At 43.6% G+C, this 15256-nt stretch overlaps 4 protein-coding genes across 9 annotated transcripts; 2 read left to right on the top strand and 2 right to left on the bottom strand.

Annotated features, from left to right (window-relative positions):
• Positions 1-1042: 1042 nt before the first annotated feature.
• Positions 1043-4159, top strand: LOC108139208 (adenosine deaminase 2). The gene is made up of 6 exons (XM_017261854.1): positions 1043-1214; positions 2216-2701; positions 2766-2935; positions 3000-3181; positions 3484-3620; positions 3678-4159. The coding sequence occupies exons 1-6, from the start codon at positions 1145-1147 to the stop codon at positions 4133-4135; spliced, it is 1503 nt and encodes a 500-aa protein (XP_017117343.1). The 5' UTR covers positions 1043-1144; the 3' UTR covers positions 4136-4159.
• Positions 4075-7305, bottom strand: LOC108139207 (carotenoid isomerooxygenase). Its single transcript, XM_017261853.2, has 4 exons — positions 6971-7305; positions 5794-6302; positions 4573-5605; positions 4075-4519 (listed from the first exon to the last, which is right to left on the bottom strand). Exons 1-4 carry the CDS (start codon positions 7013-7015, stop codon positions 4244-4246), a joined length of 1863 nt encoding a protein of 620 aa, XP_017117342.1. The 5' UTR covers positions 7016-7305; the 3' UTR covers positions 4075-4243.
• Positions 6874-13005, top strand: LOC108139205 (leucine-rich repeat-containing protein 40). 6 transcript variants are annotated; one of them, XM_017261848.2, is made up of 13 exons: positions 6877-7033; positions 7546-7594; positions 8387-8769; positions 9834-10024; positions 10085-10288; positions 10620-10743; positions 10802-10974; positions 11036-11436; positions 11495-11806; positions 11911-12054; positions 12112-12300; positions 12370-12555; positions 12610-13005. In XM_017261848.2, the coding sequence occupies exons 2-13, from the start codon at positions 7590-7592 to the stop codon at positions 12713-12715; spliced, it is 2418 nt and encodes an 805-aa protein (XP_017117337.1). In that variant the 5' UTR covers positions 6877-7033; positions 7546-7589; the 3' UTR covers positions 12716-13005. The 6 variants fall into 6 exon arrangements, 5 of the variants coding, with proteins under 5 accessions (XP_017117337.1, XP_017117339.1, XP_017117341.1 ...); XM_017261850.2 differs by lacking the exon at positions 11495-11806 and having other exon boundaries at positions 6881-7033; XR_001774159.2 differs by lacking the exons at positions 12370-12555; positions 12610-13005 and having other exon boundaries at positions 6874-7033; positions 11495-11804; positions 12112-12226.
• Positions 12944-14834, bottom strand: LOC108139209 (cilia- and flagella-associated protein 36). Its single transcript, XM_017261856.2, has 4 exons — positions 14609-14834; positions 14346-14554; positions 14129-14289; positions 12944-13485 (listed from the first exon to the last, which is right to left on the bottom strand). The coding sequence occupies exons 1-4, from the start codon at positions 14709-14711 to the stop codon at positions 13026-13028; spliced, it is 933 nt and encodes a 310-aa protein (XP_017117345.1). The 5' UTR covers positions 14712-14834; the 3' UTR covers positions 12944-13025.
• Between the last annotated feature and the right edge of the window lie 422 nt (positions 14835-15256).

The following is a 15256-nucleotide window of genomic DNA, read 5'->3' on the forward strand; positions in this document are numbered from 1 at the left end:
AAGGCATTTAAAGTGCCTGTAATGTTTGTTTTGGGCTGGCTTGTTTGTTACTAAACCGTAGGTGGCATTATCTAAAAAAGTGTAATTTCATCGGGCTTACTTTGTTATTGCTATTATTAAAACTTGTTGTTAAATTGAAAACAAAATTTGTTTTGTGGGAAATGCAAACGAAAACAAAGATTATTCATTTAAATATTTGGTGAGCATGACAGAAAAAATAGCATATGCCATAAACCATCTACGAGTAAAGTTTTCTTTAATTAAATAAAGTAGCCTTATCATTAAATATTAAGAAAAACCACCCTTTATTAAAAACAACAAATTGAAGCGTTAAGTAATAAACAAAATAATTTTTAAGGTCTCTATTTTAGTTTTTTAATCTTAAACAACAAAACTTTTATAATAGTCAGTTGAACAAGAATAAACATAGTATCTCAATAATAAGTAGCTATTATTAGCAAATTTATGGACCTTCCTTATTAGTGTAGTATTGTATATATAGTATAGACTTATATTTTGAACTATAAATTACTACATTTACCTTGAAAAAGATTATATTTCCAGGTGATTTCGCTTTTATAATCGATGCCCTGATGCCCCCATTTCGCGTTCAATGTCAAGTATAATTTCGGCGGGTAAACAAAGCAAATTGGGTTTGCAAAAATATACCCACGATATATGTGTAAAAACATAGCTTTACTGATGGAAGCATAGATGGTCGGCCTGTCGAGCTCTAATGATGCGCTACATTATGTTTTACCTGAAGGTTCGTTTATGCTCCATACACAGTATCGTTTTTGCGTAGGGCATTTTGGCACTGACCATGCTACGTCACGAAATTTATTTGCAAATTGGATGGAGGGGGCCGGCCAGTGCCAACGAAAGTGTCAACCCGGGGGCATTCAAACATTTCGCGCCCCATTCCGGAGCGGACTAGTCCCCGTCATTGAACTGCACCAGATGCCAGATAACAGAAGCTGCTTCCACAGCGACCAAGATCATGATCAGAGGGAAATTACACAAATCCGTATACGGGTCAGTTCCAAACGGGAGGCATTATCAGTTGCCTGGCGATCGCCAAGAGACGCGCATCAAATAAGTACGGCGTATATTCCAAAAGCGGAACCGAGGTTACTGGAAGGCGATGTTGCTACTGGCAGTTTGGGTAGCCTGTGTGGTTATGCTGTTTGGCAGGCTGCAGGCCACGGACCTACGTAAGTCCGGTTCTTAAGTCCCTAACTTCCTTCGAAAGACCTGCGAAATGTGTTAACAAAAACCTTAAATGATTTAAAACAAAAATAACATTAATAAATATTTGTTATCAGACATCAGTTCGCTAAAGTTCTAAGGTGCTCCATTAATAAATATTTGTTATCAGACATCAGTTCGCTAAAGTTCTAAGGTGCTCCGGAAATATAATTTTTTATTGTGGTGTGGTGATGTGCAATCTGTAATAGAAACTGCGTATGAGTGATAAACTTTCTTAATAAACAATATCATATTGTTGTTGAGTTTTAGCTATTCGATTTCGAGACCTACGACTTCTACGAATTCTGTATTTCAAGCCAATCACACAATACATTTCCCAATAACATGTGTTTAAATTATGATTGCTGAGTTCTTATCTTCACGGTTTTTAGTTCAGGTCTTATTTTTGTTGAATTTTTAAAAGCTCCACATCTTAAAAGAGGCTCAGTAAACAAACAACAAACAACGGTAATCTCATAGCATCTACGTGGATGTAAGTCAAACACGTAACTAATGGAAAAACAGATTATGATTCAAATTTCGTAAATAATAGATTCAGGAGAAGTATTGCTTTCTTCAAAATGGATGTTATATCGTTTTATTGAATAGTGGTTAAGTATATGTAATTATGTATTTAATATATTAGGTCTAATTCTAGCACTAGGGACTTGACTAGATCTAACGACGTGCAACTGACTACGATCAACTATTGATCTTCTGTGATTCTCTTCTAGGTGAAGTTATCTCCTCCTTACAATTATTCCACACTTTTAAAAAATATTTATATTAATAACAAGTTTTTCGCCTTAAGCAAAATGGTTTTGAGCTTACTCTATATTATATCTTATTAACTTTAAATTAAAATTTTATATACGTCCAAGACTTTTAGATCTGCAAAAGAAAAATATATATATTTAAAGCCACAAAGCTATGAACCTTGAATTAATACGACTTTTTCACCCAGCAGCATATGAAACTTTGAGGGAGCAGATCATGGAGGCGGAGCGGGTGGCCTCGCTGGGGGGCAACATCTGGCTGTCGTCCGACGAGGAGAAGGCCAACAGCATCCTGATGAACGCGAAGCGGGCGGAGATCGCCGAGGGCCTCAAGACGCCGGAGAAGTACGCCCCGGCGATGCACTTCTTCCAGGGCAGGCAGTACGTGCGCCAGAGCGAGGTCTTCCGGATGATCCAGAAGATGCCGAAGGGCGCCTTCCTGCACGGCCACAACACGGGCATGGTGACCTCGCGGTGGATCATCCAGAACCTGACCACCACCAACAACCTGTACACCTGTCGCAACGTAGACGGACTGCTAATGTTCACCTACGATCAGATTGGATGCCACAGCGAGGTGCAAAATGTCTGCACCGAGCGGATAAACGCCGAGGATCGGGGCAAGTACGAACGGCAGCTGGAGAAGCACATCAATATGCTCGGACCAAGGCCAGAAGGTGCGTATACCATCTGTTCTTTTCGCGTGTATTGATCCTATAACTTGAAATCTCAATAAACAAGCCCTCTTGCCGAACCGCAAAAAAATCTGGGAGCGCTTCGAGAACATCTTTACCACCGTGGATCGGCTCTACAAATACCGACCCACCTACTGCGCCTTCCACAAGCGTCTGCTGGAGGAGCTGTGTGAAGACAACATCATCTATGCGGAGATCCGAGCTTCCCTGTCGCCTGTGGGTAACTCTTATCCTAGTAAGTAATAATATTATGTTTATTTATTATAATTATTATCTACAGCTCTACGACGACAACAACCGCACTTTGAGCACCTTGGAGGTGGCCAACGAGCTGGAACGGATTGTGGAAGAGTTCAAGGCCAAGCACCATGACTTTGTGGGCCTCAAAGTGATATATGCCAAGCGGAATCGGGCCTCAGAGGAGGAGATGCTGAGACGCATCACGACGTTCAAGCAACTTCAGTAAGTTTATCAATGTATATCAGTTTCGGAAAACAGTTTTCTTTATAAAACCCATTACTTCTCTATAAGTTTGTAAGCATAGAAACAATAACCAGAATTTTAATATAAATATAAATACTATAACATATAGGTCGTATTGCCTAAGTCATCCAATATTTTTGGATTTAAAATTAAAAATTCTATTACAATGTAAGTCTGTTGTCCAAACTTTAGTGATACTCATTTTTTGTTTTGTTTTTGAAATGGAAAGCGTAGACTTATAATGGCCAGTTAAAGTTATCTCATCATTTATTTTTCCAAAGTCATGCCAAGCCGAACTTTGTGATTGGATTCGATCTGATTGGCCAGGAGGACACTGGAGATCCTCTGAACAAGTATGTCAACCAACTGTCCGATCTGCCCAGCACGGCCAACTATTTCTTTCACGCCGGCGAGACGAGTAAGTAATGCAAAAGAAACAATATTTTTGGAATAAACCAAATAAACTTACCCCTAGATTGGCATGGGCGAACCGACTGGAACATGATGGATGCCATTCTGCTGAATACAAAGCGCATTGGACATGCCTTTGCCCTGCCGAAGCATCCACAATTGTGGTCCACCATCAAGAAGCGCAACATCGCCATCGAGGTGAACCCCATTTCCAACCAAGTTTTGGGCTTTGTCTGGGATCTGCGGAACCATCCGGCCAGTTTCCTGGTGGCCGAGAACTTTCCCATCGTAATATCCTCCGATGATCCAGGAGTCTGGGGGGCCAAGGGTCTGAGCTATGACTTTTACTACGCCTTCATGGCCTTGGCGCCGGCAGAGGCGGATCTGCGGTTCCTCAAGCAACTGGCTCTGAATTCTCTGAAGTACTCAGTGCTCACCTCGGACGAGCGACGCAAGATCAATCGGGTGTTCCAGCGCAAGTGGCATGAGTTTATTGCAAACGTTTTGAATCCCAAGTTTTAAGCTAATACAAAAGTCTCTAGTCTACTCCAATGCGTAATACTGGGCGGGCAGTAAGAACATTAACCCCAAATTTAATGATCTTTCCATACAAACGGTAGAAATACGGTGCTAAATGGCATTGGGGGCAAACCATCCATGGAGGCACTTGGGCACCGGTCCATTGGTGTGAAAGTCGCAACGACCCAGTTCGGTCATGGTTTTGGCACACAGGACGATCAGGCCCACATAGCGATCGTTGAGACCACCCACCACCATGGAGGCCAGGATGACGCCATCGTCCTCGGATTTGGGATCTGGTGAGGGCACAAAAATGGGCTCACTGGGATAGACATTGTCCTCGCACCAGGTCAGACAGGTCTTCTTCCACACATCCACTTTGATGAGCTATTCAAATGGAATTCCATAATATACCGTATAAGTTTCTCGGAACTACCTACCGTTCCCGGATTCTCGGCATCCACATCGGAGCTGATGGCATAAAAGTAGCGATACTTCTTGCCCATGTACCGCTCATAATATATCCTCGGCGTCTCACAGCCCAAATCGCAGAGCATTTCCGGACGCAGTCGGATTCCGGCGGATCGTTGAAAAGCCTCAGCCTGACTGCCCTCCAGAGTCACCAGATTAATCGGATTCGCCTGCTCATAGCGACCCCGTTTGGAATCTCTGCTGGGGCTCTCCTCACCAGAATTCTCCGGCTTGCCGTTTGTTGGCATGTAGGTGATGTCCGCAAACTGCGAAAGCGAGTGTTTCATGGTGCGGGAAATCTGCGGAGAACTGATCCCAGCCAGGGAGAAGGACTTGACCAGTCCCCGCTTTCCGGAACTCGCCCTGGGAACCGTTCCCAGCGGCAGGACAAATCGCAAAGGGCGTCCCCGGAAGAGGGTAGCATAATTGGGATTCGTCTGCATATTGGCTATGGCATCCAGGTACATGCAGTTGATCATCTCGGGGTTCCTGTAGCAGCAAATGTCCACCACCACATGACCGTCCTGCTCGAAGCAGTTGATGATGTGTAGGTAGAAGAAGGCCTCCGATTCGTACGTCTGCTCCAGTTTTCCCGAGGTCCTGTCGATGAGGTGGAAGAGCGTCGGCCGATCCCCGAACCACTTGAGGCAGGCGGAGAGATTCTGTCCATGCAACTGGGCCTTGATATACTCCGGCAGGGATACGGACAGCGGCTGCTCCACAATCACGAAGTAATGGTCCGTCAAACCGAAGGTGTGCATGTATCCGGGATGCAGTTTCCAGCGGCAGGGCAGCGTGGCCACCACATGGGCGTCCTCGAACATCTGGCGGCCATGCGGAAAACAGAGGACGGTGTAAGCTGGCCCAGATCTGGTCATTGTGGTGCCCAGGTTGTAGACGGTGCCGCTGGGCAGGACGTGCGGGTGCGAAGTGTGGTTCACCACGCCCACAAAGTCAGTGGTGCAGATCCGCGCTTCGGTGGCGAGAGTGCAGGGATTGATTCTGAAACAATTATAGAAAAAATATATGAATAATGCAAAATAATTTATATATAAAGAAGATAAGATAGTTCGGGGAAGTCGGTTTTCGAACACCCGTCGGTTTTACCCCGATTTCTTTACATTTTAAAAACCAGTTTTTAATATTTCAGGGTACATTATTGTGTTCTGTTCCAAAATAAGTTTACTTACCGATGCATGAATGGTGTCTCTGTGAAGGTGTAATACTGGTCCCCAAAGGGGTAGATGGAAATCATCGAGTTGTCCGACCCACTGTCCGGTCGGAAGATGGCAGCAAACCTGTCAAAGATTGAGTGGCAGGGATCGGGCACAGCGGCCGTTCCGAACTCTGTGACGACGATCCTTTGGGCAGAACGATTCTTCCTCAGCGTCTCTGTGTCCACAAATCGATTCTGGTAGGTCACACGTCCATTCTTGATGGCGAATCGATGGAGCAGGGCCGAGCAGTCGAAGAGGTGGCCAAAGGTCATGTCGCCCACGTTCCAGCTGCCGGGTCCGTTGCGCAGCAGACTGCCGCTTATCCATCGCGGAATGTGGCCACTATGATGTCCCTCGATGGGGTCCACTATCTCACGCTCGCAGGATCGCAGCCAGACATCCGAGGAGCAATTGGGATAGTGCCCTCCATTGCCATCCAGTCGCTCCGCTTGGGGATCGTTCAGCTGCTCGTCGTATTTTACCTGTGGGTAAATGCGGTTGGGATTTTACGCTTTTCGCTGCCTTCATTGAACGCCCTAAGCTAGCTGCATTCTTGCCGTGGATTAGCAGGGATTATCCAGTCGCCAAGTGTCCCGATTTCCCACATTCCAAACATTTCAACAGCTGGAATAGTTCTCAACTACTGTGGGGTCTTAACTATAGTCGAGTCTCAACTATAAGAAATCATTATTTTATAGAAGGGCCTCCTTATTAAGTCAAAATTTAATATTCCAAATATATAATTAGGTTTAATTGGCAACGTTTAATTTGACAACGACATTGGTGAATGAAATATATAATAAATCTTTAACTCTTACAATAATATAATATATAAGATTTAAAAAATCAAACTTTATTTCAAAATAGATTATTGCATGGTCTAGTAAAAAATAATTTAATAAAAATTGAATATGATTAAAGAAAAAACCATTAAGCATACAATAAAATCGCATAAAACTTTCTTGAACGTCCTACATTTTCTATCGCTTCAAATCATTTCTTTTACTGCAATTCCAACATTTATTTAGGTTTCATTTAAAATTCTGTCAGCAACCTTTGGGTAACTTTTAGAAATCTTTGGTAAAATTTAAAAAAAAAATCTTTAGTTACAAATTGAGAACCCACGTGGATGATTAGTCCATCAACTGACCGCAAAGAAGTCTCGAATAAGGCTCTTGAAGACACCGGCAGCCATTGCGTGGATATTACAAGTGTGAGTCGGGGATCTCCTTGGGCTCGACTCAGGATAGTCCGAACTGCAAGTGATGCAATCAGTGAAAACCGAAACTATGTCACGTGGTCGGTCCGCTTGCGATGAGAACCGAATGACAACTGGCCAGAGCTCCGCGGGCTTTGCACCTCGTCACTTTGAGTAGGGGATGGATGGATGGATGGGGAAGGCGGCCAATTGGTGGCAACCACCGACCCGGCATTATTCATAATTTTGATTGACAGTCGACGTGGCCACGCCGGTGTACTAAGTGTACTATGCCCCTGTTCCATAGCCATTGCCAGACTGAGACCCATTGCAATGGGTATGGCGCAAAGACAAGTGGCTCAGCATTTTTGCCGCTTCGTCAACCACCCATTTTTAGGGGGGTATGGGTGTACTTGAGGGGGTGTACTATTTGTAGAACTTAACAACGGAAATCTAATACACCCCACTGACTGACTTTTGCGGCTGACCTTGCTCCAAAGTAACTGGGTATCTTTTGTCTCCCGCAGAAACCGAAGCCAAACAGATTGGCAAACGGGTGCCCAAGAAGATAATGAAGTAAGTACCGACTTAGCCTAAGCCTTTAATCTGCTTGTGGACTACGGATTGCACACACCCAGCCCAGACTTATGTTCACGATCAAATCAATTACCGTTCTGGGGGGCGTCTGGGTCTGGGTTTTAATTTATTCAGATGCATATTGCATGGCTGAGCAGGTGCACCGTTTTCAAAAGCTGCCGCTTCTTGTGGAAACAAATTGATTTCAATTTTGTAATCGTAAAATACTACAGATGTTTTTAAATTCATTAACTACAAATTAGCTGTATTAGCTTATGGCGTGATTTTAATTTTAATTTATAAATTGTAAAAGTCATATTTTTATTTTACCAGACATTTTTAGTATTGAATTAGAAACTAAAATGAATATAAACAAAAGTTTGAATGTTGCAATCTTAGTAAAAGTAAAAGTAGGTTCAATTTTATATAAAAAACTATTTTTAGTTTATTTTTGTTAAAGCAAGCAAATTTGATTTTGAGTTTTAATAGTTTACTTAATAATTTAAGTAAGGCATACAAATGTGGGATGTTTTAATGAACAAAAAACAAAAAGAATATTTTTTGAGGACCGTCATTAAAACCAGATTGTAACGGCGTTTGGTGATTTAAAAGAGTTACCGTTGAACATCAGCAACACAAAACCGACCAGTGTTGTAAAGCGCACGACGAACAGCTGACTGCCGACAGTGAGCCAAAATAAAACGACGCAAAATCTGGACAAAACCGAATTTACCTACAATTCGGTGGCTTTTTAGCGTCCCACTTACCCAATTGTCCCGTGATCCCCGGCAGCTTTACGAATCCAGAGGAGGTGGAATTCAGCTCGTTCCAGGGAGCGCAGGAATGTGACCAGGCATCCGCATTTGGCGGCGACTTCGACTCCTTCGGCCACTCCTGCTTCACCCACTACGGCTGTCCCAGCGATATGAGCGACAGGATGGGCCGTGGACGGGGTCACCAGCCCGGTGGGATCCCCTCATCCACCACCAGCCGCATTCCCCGGTGCGCCTCTAGTCCGCGCCAAATGTCCCACTCGCCCAAGCCCAACTACTCCTTTCGGCCGCTGTTTCACGAGAGGACCAGCACCGAGGACAACTCCGTGCTCACCCAGGAATTGTGGAAACTGGCGCGGAAGTCGGGCACCCTGAATCTCTCCAACAAGGCATTGGCCAGAGGTGAGTCCACGGGGTGCATTACATCTTTTATCTCAATATAGTCGAACCTCTGTAACTCGAGTTTAAAAAAATAATAAGGACTTTAACTTTAAAACTTTTAATTGGATTTTTTGTAATAATTTTATGACAAGCGTTTGACAATATTCATTTATAATTTTTCTAAAGACTTTATATTTATTCATAAATACATTTAATTTTCATCAATTTCTGTATGTAAATACATAAATATAAAAAGTTTCGGATTTAAAACTACATAAAATGCTGAAATACCGTTTAAATTATGCTTCTACATTACAATTATTTATGAGCAACAAACATTTTCTTTACTAGTCATTAAAGTGTAATGTAAAATAGTAAATGTTTATGTTTTTTTAAGGAAATCCATTAAAAATAAAATCTAAAATCCCAAAGGCTTTGAGTCATAGAGTTTCGACTGTATTATCCACTTGAATGTAGTTACATTGAGGGGCCTGCAAGCAGTAGTGACCCAGGAGCAACTGCGTCGCTGGAAGTCCAAGGTCCCGCGACGATCGAATCCGGAGGGGCTGGTGTCATGGAGTCCCGGCTTTGTCGACAGCAGCGCCTTGTGGTTCCAGTTCATGTGAGGTAATAGCGATCGCAATCTCGATCTCGAACTTGACCTTGGAGCGGCCGAAAAAGGCTGGGAACATATTTGCCGCTTGACTGGACAGCATCCGCGCCTCAAACCGATCCATAAAGGTGCTCCAGGGGTGCGTCCAGAAGCCAGTCATCGCTCGATTCAGTCTGCCCAGGGAGCTGGTCGACGTCGAATGAGCGACTCCAAGCAACCATCACCCAAGATTGCGTCCTCCAGGAAACAGCTCACCTCGTTCTGCATGTGCGGTCCCTATCCGCGGAGGCGTCGCTACTACCAGATCCGCGAATTTCAGATGGCCTCCTCGGCAGACGAGCTGGAAAGCGAGGATCCGGACGATGAGCTGGAACTGGACGATCCCAAGCCGCTGTCCCGCGCAGAAGCCTGTAGTGTAGTACCTTTGCAGGACAAGCGCTCTCTAATTGATTCCACGTCTGTTTTTTTTCAGTGCCCGAACGACTCTACGACATCAACGAGGCGGATGCGGATAGCAAGGCCGCGAATCTGGAACAGCTAACAATCAAAGAGGAGGACGCCTGGTGGAACCAAGTGCCATTAAACAACCTGGACCTGAGCTCTAACACCCTCATGCACTTATCGCCTAAGATCGAGAACCTGCAGTCGCTGACCGTGCTTACAGTATGTGTTTAATTTCATTAAATCTTAGTTTTGTAAATATATATTAATCATGCTTTTTAGCTGCACGATAATGCTTTGGTGGAACTGCCGCCAGAAATCGGGAAGCTGGAGAAGCTAATGCGGCTAAATGTAAGCCACAACAAGCTTAGCCAGTTGCCCCGTGAGTTGTACAGTTTGCCGGAGCTGCGGCATCTCAACATCTCGTACAATCAGTTCAACGAAATCGATCCGGACATTAGTGACCTTCACATGCTCGAGTTTCTGGTGAGTTAGATGGAGAATTGGTATAAACGATTAAGAAAAAGGCCATGTATGGCCGTTAAACCATGGAATTTTAATATTTAATGTTAATTATAAACTAATCATTCTAATATTAAATTCTGATATAAGTATACAGACATTAAATTCTGATATTAGTATACAGACCTCTACAACTTTTTGAGAAGTTAACAAATCAATTTTTTATTAAAATAATGCGAGTTTAGACTTGTAGACTAGTTAATTATGTAATGCTGGTTGTGGTGTCTTATCTGACTAATCCCCAACGATATTTTCCCCTTTAACCAACTGCTTGCTAACCCAATTGTAACGAAAGGACGGCGGGCATAACAACATTCAATCCCTGCCCGGCGGCATTGGGTTCCTGGTGCGCCTAACTGCGCTTCTGTTGCCCTACAATCATGTCAAGGAACTCCCGCCCGATCTTGTTAACATGCGCTGTAAGTGGTCCTTGGTCCTCTTCCTCAGATACTTGCTAATCCAAGTTCGCACGTTTAGCTTTGCAAAAGCTTGATCTGATGCAAAATGACCTGACCTGCTTGCCAGAGGATATGGGGCTGCTGAGAAAGCTGGAATGCCTTTATCTGCAGCACAACGACATCCTGGAGCTGCCCGAGTTCGAGGGCAACGAGACCTTGAACGAACTGCATGCCAGCAATAACTTTATAAAGGTAATTTTAAAATGTTTGGAATGTTTTCCAAGCTTAATCTATTTGCAATCGCCGCTTTTAGACCATACCAACAGCTATGTGCAGCAACTTGCCACACCTAAAGATACTCGATTTGCGGGACAACAAGATCACCGAACTGCCGGATGAACTCTGCCTGCTGCGCAATCTGAACCGTCTGGATGTGTCCAACAATACGATTAGCGTCTTACCAGTCACCTTGTCTTCGTTGGCCCACTTGATCAGTCTGCAGGTGGAGGGAAATCCCATCAAGACGATCCGTCGCGACATTCTGCAATGTGGAACGACACGGATTTTAAAGACGCTGCACGAAAGAGCATTGGCCAAATCCAAGGAGGAGGGAGCTGGATCCGATTGTGCCTCCACATCGGCGGGCATCAGTGTAACCCGTTTGCGTGCTGGCCAATCGGACGACGGTGATATGCCCACAAATTTTCCGGATAGGTATGTAGCTGGTGCTTTCCTTTCAGCCAGGCCAGCACATTGATCTCCGCCACTGTAGCTACCACCAGCCACAGTTCCAATATCAGTGTGCATATTCATGCCAGCAACAAACTCCGCAACCTTTCTGTGCTTATGAACCGATTAGGAATTGCAGGGAATTTCATAGCCAGGCCCAGCCACACATTTATGAGCCTGAGAGCTATGAGCAGCAGCACCAAAATGGCCACCTAGGATCACTTTTCGTGCAACAGCAGCATCAGCGAATACAATATCCCTATCCGAGCTGCTTTATGTACCAGCAGCAGCAACAACAGCAGTTTACCTATGGCCAGAACGAATCCTCTCGCTTAGCTGTGGATCCTCGTTGGGTGTAGTGTATCACCAAGTTCCAAGATTTGCACCTATTGTTTTTTATTATATCGTACACCTTCTTATTATCTCAATATTTACTTGAGTGTTTCCTTCATCTTGCAGATACAAATTACGTCATACACGCACATTAGCTGTCAATCTGGAGGAACTCACTGTAGTGCCCGACCAGGTGTTTCAAATCGCCAAAAATGAGGGAGTGCATGTGGTGGACTTTGCGCGCAACCAGCTGAGCACCTTGCCCAATGGGTGGGTCCCAGAGGATTACTGAGATTCGAAATTCCACTTAACTAGAAATTATTTTAGATTGCAGCACATGAAAGATCTGGTAACGGAACTGGTGCTGTCCAACAATCTTATCGGCTATGTGCCACAGTTCATCTCCCAGTTCACTCGTATTACATACCTTAACTTGTCTAACAATTTGTTAACTGATCTGCCAAATGAGTTCGGTGTCTTAAACACTCTGCGTGAGCTAAACATTGCAAACAATCGGTGGGTTGTTATTTATGATCTCTATCTTGATGGAAGAACATTTTTAATTTCGGCATTTCCACATTTCAGTTTTCAGCTTATTCCCAACTGTGTGTATGAGTTACAAGGCCTGGAGATCCTTATAGCCAGTGAGAACCACATCAAAGTGTTAAATGTGTCGGGTCTGAAAAGCATGCCTCGTCTGAGCACATTGGATTTGCGCAACAACGATATTGATGCGGTGCCGCCCATTTTGGGTAATCTAACCAATATAACGTAAGATCTTGACCGGAAATTCGCACCCGAACTAATATATCTTTTCGATTCCAGCCACTTGGAACTGGTGGGCAATCCTTTCCGCCAGCCTCGCCACCAGATCCTGATGAAGGGCACCGATGCAATCATGTCCTATTTGCGCGATCGCATACCCACATAGAAGAGCAATCTACACCGTTCTTGAGCAACACTTCACAAGCATTATATTTATTTTTACGAAAAGCGTAACCCAAAATTGATAGTTCCGCCCGACCATGCCCACACACATTCCTCAGCTTCGTGGCTGGGTTGGCTGTGTGTGGACATGAGCGAGCGGAGATGGGACACATAAGTACAACATAAGACACACCCTGTGCATCCACCAACTGAACTAGTCTGCATGTCGCAATACCTTTTGCACCTTGTTAATTCTGGCTAAGCATCTACAATAAATGGGAATAGTAGAGATAATATGATGTCCGTCCCTCCTTTTACTTTTGTTCCACCACTTCGCTGCGCAGCCGCTTGGCAAGATTTCGTCTGAGCTGAAGGGCTGCATTCTCCTCGGCCTCCAGAGGGGCCGGCATCGAGAGCTCCTTGGTCTGGCCTCCGTTCTCCAGCAGTTGCTGGGCCACCAATGCGGAGCTGGGACGTGCACCCTCCGGAGCATGAGGAGTCCCGCGGGACATGGTCTCTTGCAGCTGCTTGGCCCGCGTCTGCTTCTTAATCTCCACGATCTTGTCGCGTTGCTGCCGCAGGTACTCCTGACGCGAAACCACATCGCTGGGATCCACATGGTCCTCCTGCTCGAAGAAGAGATTCAGCCGCTGGAACTTGTCGTTTACCAGGTCCAAACTGGCATCCTGTTCCGGGGTCAATGCCGCTTCCGGACTCTCCAGTTCGTCGGACACCGTCTTTGCTATCATTTGCTCCACTTCGGAGGCGGTATCACTGTAGTAGACAGTATGTATGTTCAATCAGATATACAAATGATAAAATAAATATTTTTTTTAACTAAGCACTTCAATGATTTTTACAAAATATAATAAAACTATAATTTCAGCCACATATACAAGTTTTGTTCCTCTGGTCCTCTCTTCAGCTAATATGATATTCGACAGGCTGGAAATCATAATAGCTTAGGTTAAAACTTGTTTAATACTGATCTTTCTTCTATGATTTCCGTGTCTTAGATCAATTATAAAGTGTTTTGATTGGTTTTATATAAATATATATGACTAATATTTTCATAATGATACTTCAACTAACATCTCAACATTTCGGAATATAGAGAATAAAAACTGAAATTAATGTCCTTTTCTACAATTTCAACAGAAACAGTTCTAACAGATTGCAATTTATGGTTTAAAGAGATATTTACCAAATATATATATATACTATATATTTTTACTATATATCTATACATATAAAAAGCCTCTGGTGAAATGACTTAATATTCTTTTATTTTAATTAGCTTCTGACTGCTGGAAACTACCTTACTGTTCTTTTTTTGCTTAAGATATTAAATTAAGCGCTGTGCATATGTGTGAAATTGCATAAGACGGGTTTATATTAAGGGGAAACTATAACCCACCCCGGATCCGAGCACGCGTCCGCACTGCGGTCATCCCCTTCATCGGCGGCACTTTGGGCTAATTGATTTTTCTCGATGAGATCAAGGGCCTGCAACTGAAGCTCCACGTTTCGTTGCGTCATCATGCGTATGAATATCTTGAGGTCATTGGCGGCCCATATCTGGAAGAACTCATCTGGTGGGCACTGCTGATTGAGAGTTTCACAACTACACTAACCTGCTGGAATAGCACTTGGTGGAATTGGAATGGATTCTCGCCCTGACCCTGCTGCCGTCCCTCCAAACAGGCCATTTCAAACTGCTCCGGCGTAATCTGCATCTCCTCCATGAAGCTACCCAGCATGTAATCCACCAGATTCTTGTATTCCTCGTGGATCTGGAGTATATCTGGGTTGTTCTCATCCGTTTGCAGGTTAGGATCGAAGACTGCATCAAAACGCTTAGCTTACTGGCAATTACACGCTCGAAATAGAATCTCACCTAAGGACTTTTGCTCTATAAAAGTCTGGAGCGGAGCATTCCAAATGGGTCCGTGCAAAAAGCACACCAGCGAATCGAACACCCAAGAGTCTTCCACGGACATTTTCGTAACAACTCAAATGTGTGACTAAACACTAAAACGAAAAGTTTAGTCAACAATTGCTGGAAACATTTGTTTGGTCCTTGAATCGGTTGCCATGCCAATAATGAATAACCACCCGCCGCCACCAGACATCAGGTGTTTGATACATTAAATAAAAGAACACTTTGAGAGCTTAGCCATTTGTTTCTGTTTAAAAACTATTAAAAACTATTATTTAATTTACTCATAATCATAATATAGAGTTATATATATCGCTTTTTACGCACGGATGTTTAAACAACTAAATAAAATATTCAAATTATAGATGTAATGGGTATGTGTTAGGATTAGGGATTAGACAGCATATCATATACAATACACGATTCATATAAATACTATGTATAAACTATAGTTTTGTCGCTTTACGTTTACGTTTAGTTTTCATTATCTTTTGCTTTGTGTTCGTTTCTGTTTCTCGTTATCTTCATTCTTGTTTATGCACTTTGTGGATGCGTCTTGTTAATTTTGCTCAATCCATCAAACAAACAAAAACATCAACTTGGAAG

Source organism: Drosophila elegans, unplaced genomic scaffold (assembly GCF_018152505.1).
Source record: "Drosophila elegans isolate 14027-0461.03 unplaced genomic scaffold, ASM1815250v1 contig_476, whole genome shotgun sequence".
NCBI lineage: Eukaryota > Metazoa > Arthropoda > Insecta > Diptera > Drosophilidae > Drosophila > Drosophila elegans.